The sequence below is a fragment of the Dendrobates tinctorius genome, unplaced genomic scaffold, assembly GCF_039654945.1.
Source record: "Dendrobates tinctorius isolate UK_male_01 unplaced genomic scaffold, ASM3965494v1 ptg000156l, whole genome shotgun sequence".
NCBI classification, from domain to species: domain Eukaryota; kingdom Metazoa; phylum Chordata; class Amphibia; order Anura; family Dendrobatidae; genus Dendrobates; species Dendrobates tinctorius.
In genome coordinates, this window is record NW_027361823.1 from 1290043 (window position 1) to 1313358 (window position 23316).

At 41.7% G+C, this 23316-nt stretch overlaps 1 protein-coding gene across 4 annotated transcripts in view; it reads left to right on the top strand.

The window, feature by feature from the left end:
• LOC141051266 (solute carrier family 22 member 15-like) overlaps nt 1-22453 on the top strand; it is a 353709-nt gene extending 331256 nt beyond the window's left edge. For all 4 annotated transcript variants that reach the window (XR_012220613.1, XM_073548125.1, XM_073548126.1 and 1 more), the window contains 2 exons: nt 783-935; nt 16792-22453. Coding sequence is in view for 3 of the 4 variants with exons in the window: in XM_073548125.1 (XP_073404226.1) it covers nt 783-935; nt 16792-16818 (180 nt within the window). In the remaining variant the exon portion in view is untranslated. The remainder of the gene's footprint in view (nt 1-782; nt 936-16791) is intronic.
• The last annotated feature ends 863 nt before the right edge of the window (nt 22454-23316 follow it).

Sequence of the window (23316 nt, forward strand, 5' to 3'; positions counted from 1 at the left end):
TCCGTAAACAAGTCTAAATGATTTTCCCCAATGTTTGCTGAGCGTCCTACAAAACTTCATTATAAAGAAACTGCTCCTCTTCTGCTTCGTAAACTCCTCGCAGCAGGCAAATAATCGTGGGCAATTGGCGTTAATTCCCATCAGAGTTTGATATACATAATTTGGCCCTTCTAAAGGGCAACGCTAATGAGCAAAGGACATGCAGAATGCGATCCCTCTGCAGACTTTCCCGCCCACACTCCTCTACAGACGCAACACGCTCATAGACGGCATCAAGCTGATGACCAGCGGAAAGATCACATTGCTTAATAAGCCATCTTCTGATCTCCTGCCAGGGATGTGGGAGGCCCCGTTTACCCCTATTGTCTTGTAACCTTGACGACAACGACGGAACAAAAATAAATGTCATTCTTGTCAAATTGTCAAGGCTTCAGACAGTCATGGCCAAAATGGAAGGAATTCATAAGTAAGGAAAGCAGCAATATCCGAGCACTTCAAACTGTGCCGAAATTGAGTAGTAATGTCAAACTTGAAAGAAGATGTTCGCTGCTCGGGTTGGATTTGCAAGTTAAGTGCTTCACAATTATGTGTATATATTCGGAAGTGCTATTGTGCCTCGGTACGTTTTCCCATTTCTCACAGAACGCTGGTTTTCGGTTTCTATCATTTTGGGGGTTTGTGAAAACTCCGTGGGTGTCCTGCTTGGTTAATGAAAGGAAAGCTCTGTACCGGTATGCATGATATCATTTGAGTTCCATTTCTTTCTGTAATTTCTATTCCAGAAATCTCTTAATCCATCAATGCCATTCTTGGCATTTGGAATCAGCGGCATATCAGCAGGAATCCTGAGTCTGTTACTGCCAGAAACACTTAATAAGCCAATTGCAGAGTGCCTTGAAGACTTACAGCTTCCTGCATACCAATTGTTAAACAAGGTAAGACATCAGCGGATGGAAAGAAAGGTACATTATCTCCACGACGGCTTGATGTGTAGCCTATGTCAATCTAGTCGTTCTCCGATGCAACCTGCTGTGTCTACATTATTGGCGGAGCCGGCACTCGGCTCTAGTTTATATCCAACTTTAAAGCATATACTGGTTATACTGTGCATAATACGCTGGGCACATGATTGCTACATCTCGCTAATAACATTTTTCTTTTACATTGCCCATGTTGTCCCTAATTGTCAAGTATGTGATGCAGGGTTCAGTAACAATGACTATGATATCTAGAGGCGAGTACGGAGAGAAGAAGAAATGTTACATTTGTGGCTAATAATATTGTTCATTTCATTCCCGTTCGGCCTTGCTCACTGCAGTCGGCACAGCCACAATTACTGTGCAGGGACGCTAGAGCAGTCTTTTTTTCGTTTGTTGCTTGCAACCCAAACCACCATTAGTCACAACATACTGGCCTATCCTTCGGATAAGCCATCAATGTCAAGACCCTGAAAACTTATTTAATCACTGTTTTAGGTTCTGCACTGATGGTGGAGTCATTTTCTGTTGGGACCCCCCATCAATCATGTATTAATGATCTACCCTTAAAGGGAGCCTGCAGGCAGCACGAATCACATCCTGGGTACACGATTTCAGCCTGGTATATTACTTGCAACATCTGGCCAAGGACCACAGCCAGAGGCTAAACTTGCCCGGCTCTTCTCAGCGCTGCTCCAGGTGATTGCCAGGTCTTTCGCTATGTGCACGTGAGGGAACGATCAGTCAATCACCTCTGGAAAAAGCTGTCAAGTCTGCAGCTATGGTCGCCTGCAAGATCTTCAAATTTTATTTTTTATGAAACCCCAGGGCACTTTAGAGTATTCTTACCAGCCAACGTCTTCAGCTCTTCCCTACACAATTCCGATCCTACGGCGTCATTTTCTGACCACAACTTCCGACGGTCATAAGCTCTCAATGCAAGTTTTTAAGAGCCTCGTTCTTTCCTAGACTTAGGGACTTACTGAGTTGTGACTTCCGGGTCACCCAGCAAATACTGGAGCGATCTATAGGTCACAAACTGCTGGAGACCAACCAGAGCGGCGCTGATAACAGATGAAGAAGACGGCGGCTGCTAAATATAAGACGAGGGGCAGGGAGCTTACAGTAATTTAGTAGCACCGCTCTAGCTCTTATTATTAGGGAATTTGTCTTTATTCCTGTAAAATTGCATTTATTAGTTTCCAAACCCCTGCTTTACCCTGGTCTATTTGCCTCCCTTCATCTGCATTGCTATCAGAACGTACTCCTTTAGAGTACTGATGCTGGTAGGTGCTGACCACGCCACTATCTCCTCTCTGAGCGTTCTGCTTATCCTTTTTAGAGAAAAATTCAATAGTTAGACCAGTGCATTTCTCACCAAGTGGAATATATTTTCCTAAAATGCATTATAAAGGGAAACTGACAGATGTCTTGTATGAAAATATAGTCGTCGGTGGCAGAATGTGCGATGTGTAATGGCTTTTAATCAAATCCCATTGAGCAAAAGATGCAGTCATAAAAACTGTCGATGGGAAAGCCCTGCGCTTCCACAAGTTTTACATTGCAGCAGACTGAATGAGACATATACTGCACCAACCGAGATAAAATATAGCACGGCAATGGAAGTAAAGTATCATTTTATGTTGTTTACTTCCATTAAGACGTCTTCTTAGAATCCCAGTGACAAGCTGAGAACCCACTAATTCCAGCCTAGCCATACAGAAATAAATCATTTTAGAGGCCTGAAAATCGCCTGAAAAAGAAAATTAATAGCATTAATTTATTTCATTTCCACATATTTTTCCATAATTGGAAGATACAAAAAGGAGTGCTTACCCCATTTACTTTCTCAGTTAATTACTCTTTTTTTTTTTTTTTTTCTGCTAGAGACAATTGCCTAGGATTTTTCTTTTGGCACTGGGAATCTATTCAGTGAGCCGCAATGGTTATGTAACTACAGCTATATTTATTCTGTCATATGCAGTACATAAAATGATTTAGTAATTGCAGCCATGCCAATTATAGTAGTTGATTGTAATATGTTATTCATTTATGCTACAAGTCTATATGTATATAACATGATTACCTCCTGGGAGAGGCCAGCGACGCCTCGCTCATCAATATAGTCCAGGACAGCTCAGCTCAGGTCGATTCGGCACATGTTTCTATGTTTAGTTGAAGAGTAAGGCAGGGATAATTACTGTCATAAGCTTTTATATGGCTGAACCTCCCAAAAGCACATTTTCCCTAAGTACTTCAGCTCTTTCTTAGAATTCCTGCAGCTATAGATAATTGTGCTCCCGTAGGTTATTTCAATTGTTTTATTTTATTTATATATCCATGCCTCAAATTCATCCCTAAAATTTCAAACATTGCGAGAAAGTTGCAATAAATGTTTTTAACACAAAGATGTGTACATATTTAAAGAGGTTTTCCATTACTAATTTAACCCCCTTTCATTTGTCCTAACTGTTATCCTAACACTTTTCTCATATACTTTTATTACCTGCCCTGCTCCTAGCTCATATCTCTGGGAGTCATATAGCCTTCTGTTTTTGATTCTGACTTTTCTACTTCCGATCTGGGGACCGGAATCAAATGAATAGAGCTGGGCACGTCACTAATGGGGAATGGGGCTACGTCTCGGTGAGTGTCAGCAGTCTGATCATGCATGCTCAAATCAGACTTCATGCTTCTCTCTGCTTAGATGCTGCTTTGATGTGCTGTCCGTTCAGCTGACAAGCCCTGCGATGTGCTGATCATTAGAAAGTATATCACAGGGCTTGTCAGCTGAGGACACACCAATTGAAAGTATCAGTAGATTCAGTCGACACCACACATGACTGTGTTCACATCAGGTTTTATTCTGCTATGCCTGAATGCTGCTTTGAAGCGCCATGTTTTCAGCTGACAAGCCCTGTGATATATTTTCAAATGATCAGCACATCACAGGGCTTTTCAGCTGAATGGAAGGCACTTCAAAGCAGCATCTAAGCAAGGAGGAGAGGAAGTCTGATCTGAGCATGCAAGCTCAGACTACTGACACTGACCGAGATTTAGCCCTGCCTCCAACAATGACGTGCCCTGCTCTGTTTGTCTGATTCCGGTCCCGAGATCAACAATAGCAGAGTCAGAATCAAAATAAAAGGATATATGACCCACAGAGACATGAGCTTGCAGGAGCAGGGCAGATAATGAAAGTATAATCGAAAAGTGTTAGGAAGAGATAAAACAAATGAAAGAGGGTCAAATTAGTAATGGTAAACCTCTTTAAAGGGGTTGTCCACTACTCTGATAACCCCACCAATCACTGTTTCCCACAAATATAATAATAGCCACTATACTCCTCTCCGGTGATGGTGCCATTCCAGCAATGTCCGCACTGGCTCTCCTGGGGCTCATGCAACATTATGTCACGCTATCCCTGTGGCCTCTTCACTCACTCTCCCTTTATTCGTATATATTGACATTCAGAGGAAGTCAGAGCTGTGGCTGTTCTCTTACCTCCAAATGCGGGAAGAGCGAAGCGGCTGCTGATTGGCCGCAGGGATCATGTGACATAATGTCACGGGAGCTCCAGGAGAGCCAGTGCAGACACCACTGGAATGGCATCAGAGGTGAGTATAGGTATTATTATTTTACATGGGGAAAACCTACTGATTAAGAAGAAGTGGACAAACCCTTTAATGATGATCCTTCTTTCTATGGTTCGGTTCTTGTGCACAGACGTCGGCTCACAAGATTGCTGAATTCACTGACCGTAGAGAGAAGGAAAAGATACAGATTGTCGAGCGAGTGCAGGACGCCAGTGCGGGATTCCGCGGCCACAACAGCACGTCACAGGTCAGTGACGTGCAAAGGAGGGGGTGATAGTATGATGAAGAGCAAAGCAGGGATTTCTTCAAAGCACACACGCCGCAGAGCCCTGAAGAAATCATTAGCATAATGAAATAAGTCTATTTCGCCACATCTAGACAGCCACTATGAGTCATATAGGTAAGACTATATTAACATTTCTGTTACCTGTATGCCCATAGTAATAGCTGAAAAGTGTCCCAGGGGGTGACAGATTTCCTTTAACTTTATCATACAATGTACTGGAAAACAGGGAAAAAAAATCTAAATGAGATTTTATCAGATTTCTGAAATTTAACAGCTAGCGCTATTCTTAACATCAAAAATAGCTGAAAGCTGATTAAGGGATGTCTTTTATTCTGTTTAAAAATGGATCTGGCTTAGCTGTCATTGCCCCCCCTAGCGGTAACTGTAGGCTTTCAGATTGGTGGTCTAATTTCCCAACATTCAATATAGTCCAGTCAAAATACGGTTTGACCCGGAACAAATTTCAAGAAAGCGTTTTATGATTTTTTTTTTATTATTACTATTATATGTGGGGAACAACATATTAAAAGTTTTCCAAAAATTTATCACCACAAAGGTCCTAACTATGATGTCATAAGACTATGACAGCCATCGCACTAAAAATAAACAAAGTTTTATACGAACTACATGGACAGTCGATGTCATGACGTCATCAATGACGTCATGACATATGTACATTTCTAGAAATTATAGAATTAATACACAGTGCATTTTAAGACCAACTTCATCACTGAATAAGCGTGTCAGGTCAATAGTCACTATTTTAATCATCAGACACTGCTTCCTCACTCATATTGTCAAAATGCCCTTCTTGACATGGTACGCATACCCGTGAACAGGTAAGTCCGTGTCTTTTGCAAGTGCACCGAAGTGTACTACAACCACAAGAACAATTGCAGTGAATTATTTTCAGAAGTGTTTCTGGCGCGGGTGAAGTATCCATCATCACTGGAACTAGACTGTTGTTCTGCAATTCCCATCCCCATTCAGTAGTGTCCATGGCCTCACCATTGTCCATCCAAAGCATCACTTGGAGGTAACTCCGAAGGGCATGATACTTCGTTGCAGAGGAGGTCGGTGGCAGTCGTTCAGGTGTAACAAAGATTTTGGCTGTAGTTGCTGAACCAACTTTTTTGCAGAGAGTAGAATACCTCATTGCAGACAGATTGTCTCCAGGTTTGCCCCCGAACAATGCCACCATCGCTTTATACCCAGCATCTTCAATCTCAGCTCTGTTTTTGTTAGGTGTGGAAAAGATTTTAGCACAGCTATATAAGACCAAGTCTCCCTTCAAAACCTTGTGTAGACCGAGTTTTTTGCCGATTCCAAAAACCGCGGAAGTGGTATCGCAACCCGTGAATGCATGAAGGAACAGAAGACTGCTGCAGACATGGTTTCCCAGGAACTTTTTCATAACCTTAATGTCGTATACTGTTGCAGGACTCCCTTTATCCGAGTAGAAATAAAGCTTGTTGCCATCGCTGGTTGACGCGTGATGAAGTAACAACACCAAAAGATCTGTATCTTCGCCAATGAGACTAGTACTTTTGTTGGATGACATTGACACTGCTGCCTTAACAATTTCCACATCTGCATCCCCCTCTGATTGTATTACGTGGCAACCTCTGTCATTCATGCGCTGTGAAACGAGATTGATAAGAGACTGTTTGTTCTCCACATTCGAAAGGAAGTCCTCCTTTTTCCCGACAAATTTCTTCCTTCAGCAATGTTCACTTTTGTTACTTGTTCGTTTTTTGCACCGTCGCTGATGGGTAATGTCCTTAGTGTTTGGTCCTCCAATTAGTAAAACGAAAAAAGTGGTTTGGTACCGTGTTAGCCAGTAGAAAAAAATATATATAAAGTGCTCTCAGTGAGAGAAACTTTTGTTTCTCTCACTGAGAGCACTTTATATATATTTTGGTCCTCCAATGTAACCATCAAATACTATCGTAGCCTTACCATAGTGCTTCAGTGTGAAAGATGCATAGTCTTCAGCGATTGAACAATATGTCTTTCCTTCTTACCACTTCAGTCGATGGAGAAGAGAACATCTGTCAAGAACATAATGTTCCACTTCTGGTACATCCTTGAGTACTGCGTCATCTGAACTCTGTTCTTTTATAGCAGCCATCAGTTGTGCTGTGTTTGACTTGAGTAAGAGATGTTTTGCCTCAAAGAGGGATGGTGGGTATGGTGAAAGTTCATAGGCCATCACCTCATCAAGGGAAAGATCAGCAGTTTGAGACACCACAAGAAACCTTTGGAACAAAAGAGCGGGGTCTATTGTTTTGTCCTTAGCAACGTCAATAGCCTCACTGGATGACAGGGTCTTGGCTTTCATTGACCGCTTGTACTTAACTGAAAACAGTGATTGACCCTCCATTGCTGCCACTATTTCTCTGCCAATGGTGAACAGGTTATGGACATTCACATCCTTATTTGCATTGACACCGGTGATAATGTTGCGAAGAGACATTTCATCAGAGAAAGGTGAAAAGGTCTCGAGTTTATCTGCAATTTTCTCCAGGTCTTCTCGTCCTTGACGTTCTTGCCTCCTTGTGTTGTTCATTGGTGACAAAGCTCTGGCGAGTGAAACCCTGCATTGCATCACTGTAGGAAGAGGACACTGGCACAGACAGAGTAGAGAAGATGCATGACTTGTCTACGGAATACATGTCAATGATGGGCAGGAAGATTACCGAAGACGACCCCGGATGATCACAGTCTTTATGTAACATGTGCATCATTCAATTCCAGCTCGGTGCAGGCTGTTTGAAGCGTAAAGACATCTCCCACAATACATCAACACGATGGTCAATGGCGTCGAGAAATGGCAAGGGCTTGAATTTTATGTTTTGGCGAGTGTGTTTTGCGAAACGGTATTCCCTTACATCAACTCTGCTTTGTTCAACTATCTCCAAGTCCGCAGTCTTCCGTCTGAGAACAGTGCGACTGACCTTCCTTCCTGGAGTCACAGTAGCTACCATCCCCATGCCGTGGAAAGTCCCCTTCCCATCTAACGTGATGATATTATGATTGACGTTGTCCGCAGGAAACAGCAGTGCCGTATCCAGTCTGTCTATGGTACCACCGAGTACATCCTGGCCAACAGAAGCGGCAGCGTTTTCCTCGAATCGCTGAACTTCCGAATATGATGAACAATATCCCATGGCTGAGAGACTGTCTACAAGAAATCGAGACCTGAAATGATGATGGAGCTGGACTGCTAACCCAAGCTGTAATGGAGCTACTACAGCCCTGGGACGTACAGCCTGAGCAACTGATTGTCCAATGCTTGCGACCTTCCTGTGAATGTCCTTTCCAACGAAGAGGGTTTCAAGCAAGCAAAGCAAACTCAGGGGGAGATAATCTAAGGCAGACTGACATTCAAGCGAAGAAGTGTTCGGATATTCATCGGTTGAAGATGGGATCTTAGACTTGATATCGCTCTTGATTAGTTTGGCCGCAGTCTCTATGATGGCTCTCTTCTGGGCTTCTTCATCCGTTTCCTGACTACGGAAATAGTCCCTCAGGATTATTCTGGTCTTTTCACGGAACGTTACAATGTTAGGCAACCCTTCACACTCTGCTATGAATAGCGAATCGCCATACCTCTCCTCCAGCCTATACCTCAGCCATTTATTACTATAGGCAGCACTGTCTCCTTCTACAAGATACTCCGTCATTTTCTTTGCAAGATCTGTTACAGTAAGTTGCTCTTCATCGTTGTCCTCGAGAAATGCACACATTCTCAAGAACGCTTGCTCTTGGTCCATGTTCATGGGCCTCCCTACCTTCCGCGGTTTCTTTGTAATAGATCCACCACCATGACGCATAGGAATTCCGTAATTTGTCCGAAAGATAATGTCACATGAACGATCATACAGACAGTCTGCAGCATGTAAGTCCTTCCCAAAGTACGCGATTCTCCCTTGAATGGTGATTGCCCAGTCATCATTACGCGGTTTACAATGTGACAAGATGGACCTTACAAATCCATCCATTTTAACAAAGCTATAGTCATCGAAATCACTACTAGATAATAATAATAATAATAATAATAATTTTTATTTATATAGCGCCAACATATTCCGCAGCACTTTACAATTAAGCGGGGACATGTACAGACAATAAATTCAATACAAGTTAAGACAATTCAAACAGTGACATTAGGAGTGAGGTCCCTGCTCGCAAGCTTACAATCTACAAGGAAATGGGGGGACACAGTAGGTGAGAAATGCTTGTTAATTCAGGTCTGGCAATTATAATAGGGATTTTCATATAAAGCTGCATGATCCGGTCATCAGCCCGTGTGTTTAAGTGCAATAGACAAGTATCAAGTGCAGTTATCATGTGCATGAAGGGTGTGGAGACTGGTGAATAGTAGGGTGCAGATTCAGAATAATATTTGGAAGGAGGGAACAGGGCAAAGTTAGCTTGCTGAGTAGTTGATGTGGTAGGCTTGTTTGAAGAGATGGGTTTTCAAAGCTCGCTTGAATAGGTCAGGGCTAGGTATCAGTCTGATCGTCTGGGGAAGTGCATTCCAGAGAGCTGGAGCAGCACGAGAGAAGTCTTGGAGACGGAGGTGCGAGGTTCGGATTACGGGGGATGTTAGTCTTAGGTCATTTGTAGAACGGAGGGCACGTGTAGGGCGATAGACAGAGATGAGAGAGGAGATATAAGGCGGTGCAGAACAGTGGAGAGCTTTGTGGGTGAGAGAGATGAGTTTATACTGGACCCTGTAGCGAATAGGTAGCCAGTGTAATGACTGGCACAAGATGGAGGCATCGGTGAAGCGGCTGGACAGAAATATGACCCAGGCTGCCGCATTCAAGATGGATTGGAGAGGAGAAAGTTTGGTAAGAGGGAGACCGATCAGAAGAGAGTTGCAGTAGTCCAGACAAGAATGAATAAGAGCGACAGTAAGAGTCTTAGCAGTTTCAAAGGTGAGAAAAGGTCGGATTCTGGAGATGTTTTTAAGATGCAGGTGACAAGAGCGACTGAGTGATCGGATGTACGGAGTAAAGGAAAGTTCAGTGTCGAATATGACCCCAAGACAGCGGGCATGCTGCTTGGGAGTTATGGTTGAACCCTCCAGGGTTATTTCGATGTTAGGTAGAGTGAGGTTAGTAGAGGGGAGAAACACAAGAAGTTCAGTTTTAGAGAGATTTAGTTTCAGATAGAGGGAGGACATGATGCTAGAGACAGCAGACAGACAATCCTTGGTATTTTGAATTAGGGTAGGGGTGATGTCAGGGGAAGAAGTGTATAATTGGGTGTCATCAGCATAGAGATGATACTGGAACCCAAATCTGCTGATTGTTTGTCCAATAGGGGCAGTGTATAAAGAGAAGAGGAGGGGGCCTAGGACTGAGCCCTGCGGGACCCCGATAGTAAGGGGATGAGAAGAGGAAGAGGAGCTGGAAAAAGATACAGTGAAGGAGCGGTCAGAGAGGTAGGAGGAGAACCAGGAGAGGGCTGTGTCCTTGAGGCCTATAGAGCGGAGCATAGTGAGGAGGAGCTGGTGATCCACAGTGTCAAATGCGGCAGAGAGATCCAGGAGAATCAGCAGGGAGCAATGACCTTTCGATTTAGCTGTTATTAAATCATTAGAGACTTTAGTGAGGGCAGTTTCAGTAGAGTGTAAAGAGCGGAAACCAGATTGTAAGGGGTCGAGAAGAGAGTTATCCGAGAGATAGCGGATTAGACGGGAGTGGACCAGGCGTTCCAGGAGTTTAGAGATGAAGGGAAGGTTAGAGACAGGTCTGTAGTTAGCAGTGCAGTTCTGGTCCAGGGATGGCTTTTTAAGTAAAGGGGTTATGATGGCATGTTTAAATGAGGAGGGAAATATACCTGAAGAAAGAGAGAGGTTAAATATTTTAGTCAGGTGAGTGGTGAACACTGGTGAGAGAGACTGCAGGAGCTGTGAAGGAATAGGGTCACTGTTGCAGGTTGTAGGCCGAGCAGAAGCGAGGAGCTTGGAAACTTCTTCTTCTGAAACAGGCTCAAAGATGTCTAGTGAGCTTGAGGTGCGGCAGGGAAGGGGATCCAGGCACTGAGGAGATAGGGCTGAGATATCCTGATGGATGTGGTTGATTTTTTCTAGGAAATAAGTGGCCAGATCCTCACCGCTGAGGTTGGTGATGGGGGCCTGTACTTTAGGTTTCAGGAGGGAGTTTAAGGTTTCAAAAAGTCGTCTTGGGTTGTTGGATAGTGAGGTGATGAGGGTGGTGAAGTAGGATTGTTTGGCCAGATGAAGGGCAGAGTTATAGGTTTTCTGCATGAATTTATAGTGGATGAAGTCTTCTGCTAAGAGAGATTTTCTCCACTGCCGCTCTGCACACCTCGAGCAGCGCTGAAGAAAGCGTGTTTGCGTTGTGTGCCAGGGCTGCCATTGTCTGTGTCGGGTCTTTCTGCGTATAGAAGGTGCTGCTTCATCTAGGGCATTCTTCAGTGTATTATTGAAGTGTGACAATGCTATGTCTGGACAGGAGAGGGTGGAGATGGGGGCTAAAGATGTGTGGAGATTGTCCCTAAGCTGTTGGGTATTAATGGTACGTGTATTCCGATAAGTGTGGTAAGTGGGGGTGTCCCGGGTGAGGAGACAATTCTTGACAGAGAAGGAAAGAAGGTTGTGGTCCGAGAGCGGGAGAGGTGAATTAGTAAAGTCGTGCAGCGATCCGGGACTGGAGAAAACCAGGTCCAGAGTATTCCCGTCCTCATGTGTAGGAGAATTAGTAAACTGTGAGAGGCCGAATGAAGAAGTTAGAGAAAGAAGATGAGAGGCAGACTGGGAGAGCGGATCATTGATGGGGATGTTAAAGTCTCCCATGATGAGGGTGGGGATGTCACAGGATAGAAAGTGAGTAAGCCAGGTGGTGAAGTGGTCTAGAAACTGGTGGGAGGAGCCTGGAGGGCGATAAACGACCGCCACTCGTAAGGAGAAGGGCTTAAAGAGTCTGACGGCGTGGACTTCAAAGGAAGGAAATGTAAGTGAGGGAACCGGGGGGATGACCTGGAAAGCACATTGTGATGAAAGGAGCAAACCAACACCTCCACCCTGTCTGTTCTCAGGTCTGGGGGTATGTGAAAATTTCAGCCCACCAAACGAGAGAGCGGCAGCAGCGGTGGTGTCTGAATGCTGGATCCAGGTTTCTGTAATAGCCAGAAGGTTAAGGGAATTAGAGAGAAAAAGATCGGGAATGTAAGTCAGTTTGTTACACACAGACCGTGCATTCCAGAGAGCACATTGGAAAGTGAAAGGAGAAGGCATGCACTGAATGTTAATAAGATTAGCAGGGTTTCTATATGCAGCTGGAGGAGAGTAACGTATGCTGGTGGAGGGAGGCCCAGGGTTGGGGGAGATGTCACCTGCAACTATTAAAAGGAGAAAAAACAGAAAAAGCAGGTGGTGGGATGATTTGTATGAACGTTTTGAGTGCTGCATGGAGGTTTTGGATGGTTTGGTGTGGGTAAGAAATGTCAATAGAGCCTCAGAGATAAACATGGGAGAGGGGAAAAGGGAGGGGTGGATATGCAGAGAGTGCACAGAATGTGTAAAAGGGCAGGCGAGTTGTTAAAAAGCAGAAGTGAAGACAAATAAGTAGCAGGTTGATATGATCAATGCATATGTAGTACGACTGACCAAGAAGCATGCGTGCATGAAAAACTTATGCACCTTACCTGTCTCCTGCCCTGTCCAACTGCATTGTCTAACTGCAAAACACTTGATCCTGTTGCACTTAATATCTGTTGCACGTGTGAGCCCGCACGCGTGCTATCCCAGCCAGAGCTAAATATATATGAAATGAAATGTCTGCTAGCTTCAGCCACCAAAAGGCCACAATCAGTAATTAACCAATTAGCACAAGGCCAGAGCAGGCATTACTATGCAGGGTAAATAACTAACGCTGGACAAGGCCATCAAACAGAGAAAGGGGAAAAAAAAAAAAAAACCTATCTACACTTCAAAGCAGAAACCAAATAGATAAAAAATAAAGACCCACCACAGGAGTGATGGAATGAAATACCATAAAAATATCTGGCAATATATGATGCAGTTCACACTTGTCAGACAGCACACATGGATGATGGAATGAAATACCATAAAAATATCTGGCACTATATGATGCAGTTCACACTTGTCAGACAGCATACATGGCTGATGGAATGAAATACCATAAAAATATCTGGCAATATATGATGCAGTTCACAATTGTCAGACAGCATACATGGCTGATGGAATGAAATACCATAAACATATCTGGCAATATATGATGCAGTTCACACTTGTCAGACAGCATACATGGATGATGGAATGAAATACCTGTGTGAAGAAGAGACACTTCATGTCCACAGAACAAACACTGCGTCGTGCTATCATAGGATCCAGTAGACACCCGTGTACCTCTCATGGCAGGTGAACGATGAACGGAAGTAGCTTTCTTATGCAAGTCTATTTGCTTCTTGTTTATGTAGTTCATACGACATCTCTTATGCACCACTGCTCCAGCAGCTACCACAGTGCTAACGCCCCTCTCAATACTGGCTTTATTGATCCCTTCAGCTCCTTTCGCACCAATCGCCACTCTTTCTCCGTCATCTTCTACTTCATGGCTGCATAAGGGGCAAGTTTCTTGACTTTCCATCATTCTCAGCTTTGTAAAAGAAGATAAATAAATCGTTAAATAATAAATATAATAATAGTAGTAATTGTAAAAGAAATATGATAGACACTGAAAGGCGAGTCGCATTTAACATTTTACAGCTTTCGCGGCCATATTCTTTGACGTCACATTTGGACCCTTTGTGGTAATCCTATCTTGGTAAACGTTTAGTATGTTTTTCCCTACATGTAATACTACCAAAAAAAGCAATAAAACGCTTTCTTGGAATTTGTTCAGGGTAAAGGATTTTTTTTTTCGTATTTTGACTGGACTAATTAATACATTTCAGGCCCTGTTATAATCCGTTGTACAGTTGTGGGTAAAAGTTTTCATAGTAACATAAATTTTGGTTTTCACAAAGGCTACTTCATTTTTTATAGTGGCAATTTGTTCTGAAAATTGATCAGATGTAATGCAAAAATTGCAAGGTCATTCCTTGACCTGAAAATAGAAGGGAACCTGTTACCAGAAAAAACTTTCTCCAGAAAAAAAACTATTAACTGGCAGATATAGGGTTATTCTGCAGGTTAATAGCGTTATTATGCTGACTGGCGCCTGCACTTAGCTGAACGCTGCAGGGAGAAAATGAACTTTGATCTCCCCCGCAGCATCCCGTTTCAGTCACGGGGTGACGGCGGTGCTGGTTCAGTCACTGCTCTGAGTATACAGATCAGCAGCTGTAACAGCACCCCCCGGCCCTGACTTACAGCCAGCCCCAATGTAGAGCCAGTGTCAGTCAGGGCCAGGGGCGCGGTTACAGCCACCTCTCTGTATACTTAGAGTGGTGACTGAAACCGCCCCTCCAGCCCTCATTGACAATCGGACATGCAGAGCCAACATCATCAGGGCCGGGGGACTGTTTCAGTCACAGGGGAGGAGTTGGCGCTGGTTGTCACCATTCTCAGAGCAGCGCCTGTAACCACTTCCTCGGTATTAGGGTTGGGGTGAGGTTACAACTGGGGGTGCAGTGTCTGAAATGGGAATGTTGTCAGGGAGAATAAAGTTACTTTTCTCCCCAATCTGCTAGCTACTTGCGGGAAGCTTAATATTGATATTAACCTGCAGATTAACCCAATATCTGCAGTTTAGTAACGCTTTTTCTGGTGACAGGTTCTTTTTAGTCTATTCATAAAACCTCATTTCCACTGAATTTCATCCTGCCACAAAATGAGCCCTGCTTATATCATTTCAGTGATCTTCTCAATGGCTCAAGAGAAAGTGTTAACTAGGACAAGGCAGCTGATATCCCTCTGTCATGCTGATTGAATTATAAGACCAGACTGGTTATTTTAAAAGAAGGCTAGTGCATGAAATTATTGTCTTCTTTTGACAATGGTTTAATTGCTTCTTGTAAGATAGAACCTAAATTAACTATTTATCAGATCAACAATAATTTAAAAGAGAGAGGTTCAATTGCTCTAAAGAAGTCTTCAGGGAGCCCAAGAAAGTCCAGCAACTGCTAGAACCATCTCTTAAAGAGAATTCATCTATGGAATCCGTTCAATACCAATTCAGAGCTTGCTAGGTAATAGCAGCAGGCAAGTGTCTGTGCTTCTGCATGCACAGTGACGTGAAAGCTTTGATGGCTGGTCTGGTGTCAGGAAGGTCAAGAAAGTAGCCACCATTCTCCAAGAAAAATATCAAGGACAGACTGAGATTTTGCAGGAAATTCAGGGATTCAACTGCAGAAGACTGAGGTAACATTATTTTCTCCAATGAAACCCCATTAAGACTGTTTGGGATATTTGTCAGAATGATTGTCCAAAGAAAAAAAAAAGTTAAAGCTACCATGAGTCCAGTGTCATGCCAACAGTAAAGCTCTTTGAAACAATTCATATGTGAGGTTGCTTTTCATACAAAGTCGTCGGCTCACTCACAACTTCACCTTAGAACAGTGCTATGAATAAAGAATGTTATCTCGACATCCTCCAAGAGCAACTTCTCCCAACGATCTCCAGGAGCAATTTGTTGATGAGCAATGCTTTTCACCAGTTTGATGGAGACCATGTCACAAGTCAAATGTGAGAACAAAGTGGATTGGTGAAATAAACATTGAAATTTTAGGGCCATGGCCAATAATCTCCCCAGATCTCAATCCTTTTGAGAACCTCAAAAAGTTGGTGGACAGACAAAAACACTTAAATTGCGAGATACTCCAAGCACTGATAAGACAAGAATGGGTAGTCATCAGTCAGGGTTTGGCACAGAAGGTGATAACCAGCTGTCAGGGCGAATTGCAGAAAATTTGAAAAATAATGTGCTTCGACATTGTGATGCGCAACCTTCACCAGGGGGTGCTGGTGGGGGAGGAAGGTTGCACTACCAGTGGAGCACCACAACGCCGCAGCACACGTGCCACTAGGTGGCAGGAGAGTAGTCAGACAGGCCGGGTCAGAAACCAACAGGAAATGCAGTACCGGAGAACCGAGCAATACACGTCACAAACAAGCCAGAAAAGTCAGAGCCGACCGAGAGCAGGAACGTCAGAAACTGGAGAGAGACAAACAGGTCAAAGGACAAGCCGGGTCAAATACCAAGGGGTCACAACACGGAGACCAAGCACTAAGATGAGCGTAGTCGCAGGGAATTTTGGGAGCGGGACCTAGGTAAACGAGCAGAGGACAAATCGGGGTATAACGGGGTCAGCCGCTCAAGCTGGAGGCAGGAACTATAACTGACGCTGCCTGCAGTCGGCAGCGGACTGAAATAGCCAAACAGATCCCAAAACGAGGCAGGGAAAGTTAACCCCCGCATGACCAGACCGGGGAAAAGATAACCAGAAACAAACCCCGACCTGGATCATGACGCTGTAATTATTGAGTCTTTGCATAGACTTGATGAAATAAAGCATAAAAACTTATGAGATGCTTATAATTGTACTTAAGTAATGATAAAAACATCTGACTAATGTGTCTAAAAACTCAGAAGCAGCAAAATGTGTTTGTTTCCAGACATTTTGTCCTGACAGTACATGTGCGTTGACGGTCCGGGTATTATCTGACCTATAGAATAAAAGCAACTACCGTATTTATACTGCAAAGTGGACAATAAATAGTGTCATACAGTTAAATGTCACAAAAAAAAGTAAAAAAAAATTGGCAAATAATTTTGAATTTCTTTTGATTAAGAAAATGATATTTAAAAGGCATCATTCATTTTTAGTACCCACGTCAGCTTTCTAATTTTCTGTCTCAATAATCCCTATAGCTATTCATCTCTTGTTTGTTTTTCTCAAGATTTATAAGTTTTTTGGTTTGCTTTTGCAGGCTCATGAAAAGGAAGATGACACCTGACCTTGTACACGACTCCATTGGACCTCTTACTGTGGCGCACCTGATATGGACATCAAGTGATTGGCAATTCAGGAATTAAAAGTGGGACATCATAGATGTTACAATACAGAACATTATTCAATGTTCTATTGGTTTTCCATTCATTTATTTTCCTTTTACCTGTTACATTTTCCTGTTATATCTTACATTACTGTTTATTATTTATCTTTCGGTATGTGAAGAATCGGAGATTCTGCGGTACAACTGTACTGAAATGCGATTGTCCAATGTATATAAAGTTTTGTATCCGAGTATTTTATATTTCCGTTTTCCTGCTGTAAAAGTGCACCTTTTTCTATGAAGTCTCATACTTCAATGGAAATACTTTGCAAAACGGAAAAAATACCTTATCTCTATTGTGAATGATGGGGCCATTTTTATGGACCAAATGTACTTTTAAAACTTTGTTTCAAGACTTGGACATTGCCTTCCTGTGTTTTCTGGTAAAATATGTTGATGCTGTTTTCAAGTGTTTTTTATAAATCAAGATTGAAATTTTCTATTTGTTCTTTGCTGTTTCAGGTTATGGTCATGTTACTGTTTTACAGCTTCTTCTAAAAAACATCATAAAATGTCTTATGCAGGTTTTTTTTCCAGCTGAATGTACACACTCAAAATTTAAATTGTCTTATATTGAAAATATTATTCACAGTGGATGGAAAGTTAACCAGCAATATATTTTATTGTATTTTACATTTGAGCAGAATTGTTTTTCAATCCATGTTTTCTTACTATGATTCCTCATATTTTCTAGAATTACTGTTTTATGTAGACTATTGTTGTGATGGTGAATATAGCCTAATCATGCCCAAACTTTGCTGTAGAGTAATAAGTAGTATCCTTTTTATGTTAATTTTACCTTTATTTTTCTTTTTTTAAACCTTTTAGCAAGATGAAAATGTATTTGTTTAAAGAAAGGTAAAAGTTCCATAAGACTTCCTGTTTGGCCGCCAGGTAACACTGACCTGGACTCTGGGACCAGGGTCCCGCAAATCAATCCGCTCATCTCTACAACAGACTTACTAAGAAATCATTACCTTTGTCTGTGATAGATGGAGGCCTTGAGCTTGCAGTCAGTACTGATGGGCTAGGAGCTGTGAAAAAACGACTACTCTGTAGATGTACTATAGTAGTCGACCAGTGAAGTAGTTCTGCTCCAGGTGGTTTGCCGTACTCCATTCACCAATGATTGCAACAGTAGGGTATGCCTGATGTTTTAGTGCCGGGCTGTCCAGACCTATGATAGGAGTTTCTAACCTGTATATTGAAACTTTGCATTTCTGTTGAACACGAAGACTGAAAATCCAAGATTCCCATGGTTATTACTACTCTCCTCTATGTGGCTCTTTGTGGCCTGTAGCATATGTGCTCACTTGAATCTCATGAATCCTTTTGTTTTGGTGACAATCTGTCCTCCACTTGGTAATATGTGAGTTGGGAGATAGTAGTCTGCAGCAGTTAATTTTCTTAGACTGTACTATCAAGGCCACAGTCTTGTCTTCCATCACAACTAATTTTCTCCTTTGACCAGAGTCCATATTTCATGGTAGCCACTTGATGAAACACTACCTGGAATGGTGTACTAGTCCAATCTAACTAGAACTTTCCTGTTATTTGTTTCTGCTTGGAGAAGCTACCTCTGTTGCTTATTCTTTCTTAAGGCCCTGTCTCACATAGCGAGATCGCTGATGTGTCACCGATTTTGTGACACAACAGCGATCTCGCCTGCGATTTCGCTACATGTGACACGCAGCAGCGACCGGCCCCCCTGCTAGATATCGCTGATCGTGCAGGAATGTCCTGGGCCATTTTTTTCGTCGTCGGCGTCCTGCTGGCCAGCATGCATCACTGTGTTTGATCGCTGGATCGTTGCTGCGTTGCTGAAGAGATCTGCCTGTTTGGCAGCTTACTAGCGATCATTTAGCGACGCACCAGCAATCCCTACCAGGTCATATCGTTGTCGGGATCGCTGGTGCGTCGCTAAGTGAAACAGGACCCTTAGTCTTCAGGTGCGCATGGGCATTACACTAAAATTGACAAAACTGGTGAATTTAAACCATAACCTATCTCTGTCAGATGTAATATATCAATGAATGATCATTTTAGCCAATCGATGACCCACCATCATCGTTTGAAAAAAGTGTTTAAACTTTCTGGGAAAGCAATCATTCCGTTTTAAAATCTTTCATCATAATGTTCAAAGAACGTTACTTAGGGCAATATGTTGGCCATCACTTGCCCAATTAATATTGACAAAAATGTGTACAGGCAGTGTCAGCAAGCAGTCAATGGCCCGAGTAGGTTTCTTTCTACATTTTTTAACCATTAATCAACTTCTATTTATGATATATGGTCACCTTTAGGATGGGGGAATCAACCCAATCTTTAATTCAAAAAAAGAAGATGGGAAACCTTCCAAATTAGAAAGTCTTTGTTATTAGAAAAATTTTTTGTAAATCAGGAGAGCCTTCAATTTTTTTCAGAATTATTGGTGATTCTGGATGGTCGATGTCCAAGCAGAGTGACTAGAATCTTTTTCTTTCAAAACTTTCCATTAAGATATTGTCTTCTGTTGTATCTTACGTGCCTTAAAGCTCCTTGACCAACGAACTCCATGTTATATAAAATTATTTTATAATTTAGAGAATCCAAATGAAAGCAATTTCATGACTAAAGCAACATTGTTTTGATATTTACAGTACTCTGATAAGTTGCAGATTTGTTGCAGATGATGTCTTACATTTGCACAAACCCAGCTTAAGCAACTTATTACCCCAATGTTGCATTTGTTTTTACCTCTAACTGGGAAATTGGCCATTAACTTCTGTAAAGTTATTGATTGCCTGTAAGCCTTTCTCATGCATGTAAAAGGGAACCTAGTGAGATTTCTACCTCTTTACGCTCAATAACCGTGTTTATCAAACCAGTCCTAGATCCTCAACTAGTTATTCTTGAAGATCTCCCATAGAGAGAAGACATGCCAATTACTGTTATAGTGAAAGTAATAATAAAAGATAAGGTAATACTATTCAGATAGTGAGGTTCTCTAATAACTGGATGGTGATACACTGATCTATAACTACGGTGCTCAGTTGATGAGTGCTAAGCGTTCATTTTTCTTATTTCATTAGGGCAATAAAAAGCTCTAGTCATAGTCACAAGTTCTTCTTATGGAATATCCTAAGGTCCATTACACCGAGAATTTACATCCGATTTATATACATTGGTCCATTGCAAACAATAATGAGGGTTCGTAATGAGAATCAGTCGAAGTAAATGAGACAAGAAAAATTGATACAAATGATTTCATTAGGGTAATTGGGCATGATTGAAGCAACGGGCCAGATATGACATTGGTTTTATCTTTAGACTACTGTAATAAGTTGATGATTTGTCATCGCTTTGCATGGGAATTTTGTTATAAATGCAGATGATGTATCACATTTGCACAAACCAGCCTAAAGCAACTTATTTCAGGAATAGCACAATGTTACATATGTTTAACCTAAAATTGGGAAATTGGTCATTACCTTCTGTATAGTTATTGATTGCCTGTAACCCTTTCTCATGTAAAATCAGCCACAGGCTGGGAGTATTGATAAGGGAAGGTGTTGTTTACCCAGACATATTTGTATTTTGAAGACCCTCGTGCATACGCATTCTCCATGCACTCTGGGCGTTTGTTGGATCAAACACATTATTTTCTGATAAATGCTACTTGTGCGTTATGCAATAATTAAAGTAACATATCAACAATTCATTTTCAAGCTCTGCTTTCAAGGATACCAGCTGTTATTGGGAATGCATCACAGAATAAACATTCTTGTTGTTTGATGTAAGAGAAACAGACCATATGTTTTCTTGATTTTTTTTTAGTTTTTAATTTGTTTTAATTTAAAACCATAAAAATCATCTCTGGAGTAATTTTTTTTTGCCTTTCATTGACCTTTCCCAATGGTCGCGCTCCACCACATAATCCTCAGTGTGGTTTGAACACTTCCCTAAGGCAACGAAAAGTAGAGGGTTTATTTCGTTTTTGTTTTTTAATCATTCTTAAAAATGTTTCCATATTTTATTTATATTTTCTGAGATTTACAGAAAACATCGTAGTCCTTCTTTCACTGGTTTTTTTTATAAGTATAATCTATAGGAGGAAAGAGTGCAATAGGGTCTTATCTGGGTAAACTTTAAAGAAGATAAGATAATTATACTCACCCTTTCCAGGAGAGATTTGAGCACGTAAGGTTAATAGTCAGCCAAAGCATTAGTTTTATAGGGAATAAATTTATGGACTTATCATATGTCAACCCCTGAAGAAGTGCTATACACTTTGAAACGCGTTGGATAATAAATGGTTAATCCTGTAACATAACTTGGATGTGGTGGTTTGTCAAGCAGCGCACGAAAGTCCATAAATTTATTCCCTATAAAACTACTTTTTTTTTAACTTGCTGAAGATACAATTTTTTGGGGCAAAAAGTTTGAAGAAGCGTTCCTGCGGGTAATTTTACCTCAATTTGCTGACCACAAGAAATGTTCTAATTTTGTGATATGGTGCCTATAACTGCAATGTCTTTGGATAGATGTATGCAGTATAGAGTTTCTTAGGCCTGTTTCACACTTCCGTTTTTGTGTCCGCCAAACGGATCCGTTTCCGTTTTTTTGACGGAAACTGATGCAAACGGATCCGTTTTTAAAAAAACGGATCCGTTTTTTTGACGGATCCGCGGTAACCACTAATGGAAGTCTATGGGACAAAAAAACGGATCCTGCAAAAAAAATGGCGGATCCGTTTTTTTACGGAAACCAACGGATTTTGACGGATTTGAAAAAACGGAAGTGTGAAACAGGCCTAAGAAAATGCCTTTGTTTTGAATCATTTAGCACATTTTTAATATTTTGTTTTAAGGCTATTTGTAATTTTAGTTCTGGCAGAACCTCTTCTAGTTTGCGTCAGCATGTGAAGGTGTAAATTAAGACTAAAGAATTGAGCAAGCTGTCTCTATCTAAGTCAGCCCCCTTTTCTGACTGGATGTCTCCAGTGTAGAGAAGGGGGATGTCTTAGCAATTATAATGAGAAGCTAGCCCACTTCACACAGCAATTTCCACATGCTGACACTGAAAAACTGTTCTGTGTTGGGAAGCACAAACTGCATGGGAAACGCTGCGTGTAGCTGAAATTTGGGGGAACTTGCACAAGTCTGGTATATTAGTAAGTTGCATAACTAATTAGCACATGTTTGGGTTGCGGTCTGAGTATGGACTGCAATGCATAAACCGGCTGCTGGTCTCCTGATCCAATCTTGGCATCCTCATAAATGCCAGTGAGGCTGTTCAGTTCTGATCATGGGATCTGATGGTGGAGTGTGACACAATAATGTGTGAATGCAGCTTTAAACAGATTTAATTACAATGTTGTTTTTTTGTTTTAAACCCCTTTAATTATTCCTTACCATACCATACAATGTTCTATAATGCAAACTAAGTCATTCTTTACCTGATGATTGTTTCATATCTCTTTATTTTTGTTTTTATTGTAAAAATGAAAAACTACAAAAAAAATAAATGTAAAATAAAATCTATGTTCCTAGTCTCTCTTCTTGTGGCATTTATGTTGCTATTGCACTTTGTTTACAACACATCATGTTAGGTGTGTCTTTTGTTGTTTTCTTCATAGGTTAAACTACATGCTTATGACTTCAAAATTGTCAGAAAGTACATGCACAAAATTTAAAATAAAACTAAATCACAGGCAGGAAAAGATGTACGTAGTGAGCAAAGCCATGTAGGTTAGGGTTAAATCCTAGCTCTACAGGTTCTGATTACATCACCTGGCTAACCCTACATATAACTAGGCTAGCTGTTCTGTTTAGTCAGTCAAATCAGGGACGCTGACCAGACTGCATGTGTCTTGGAGCTTAAGAGAGAGACAGACCAGAATCCCTCTCTGAGAAGATTCTGCATAGGCCATGTGCAGAGAACCGCAAGTATCAGTGGTTGTCATGAACAATAGCTGTTTTGTTTGACCAAGCTGGGGCTAGTTCATCTGTATATGAGTAGCCAGGGACTTTTCTGTTTAGTTACCGCCTTGACAAGGCTAGGGATTTTGGTTTGAGGGTTTTTTTTTGTGCTGTGCAATCTGTAGACATCAATAAAAACTGCACGATTGGACCAAAGCTTCCTAAGGAATAATTCCTACCAGAGTGAGAGAATCCCTACAGTAGGTAGACGGAGTTTAGGATCTGCGGCCAGATGCACCCTTACGTCATACCCATTGTCCTATTACGGACTGGGATGTACAGACTGTCTCCTGACCCAGACCCATTTATACCCATGAGGCAGTTGAGTTCTGTGCAGACAGAATCCTCAGCACCGAAATTAAGATAGAAAGAAGATCTTGATGCAATAAGTGAATATTTTATTTTGATCCTGCAAAGAAAGGTCCAACTTTGCGATGAA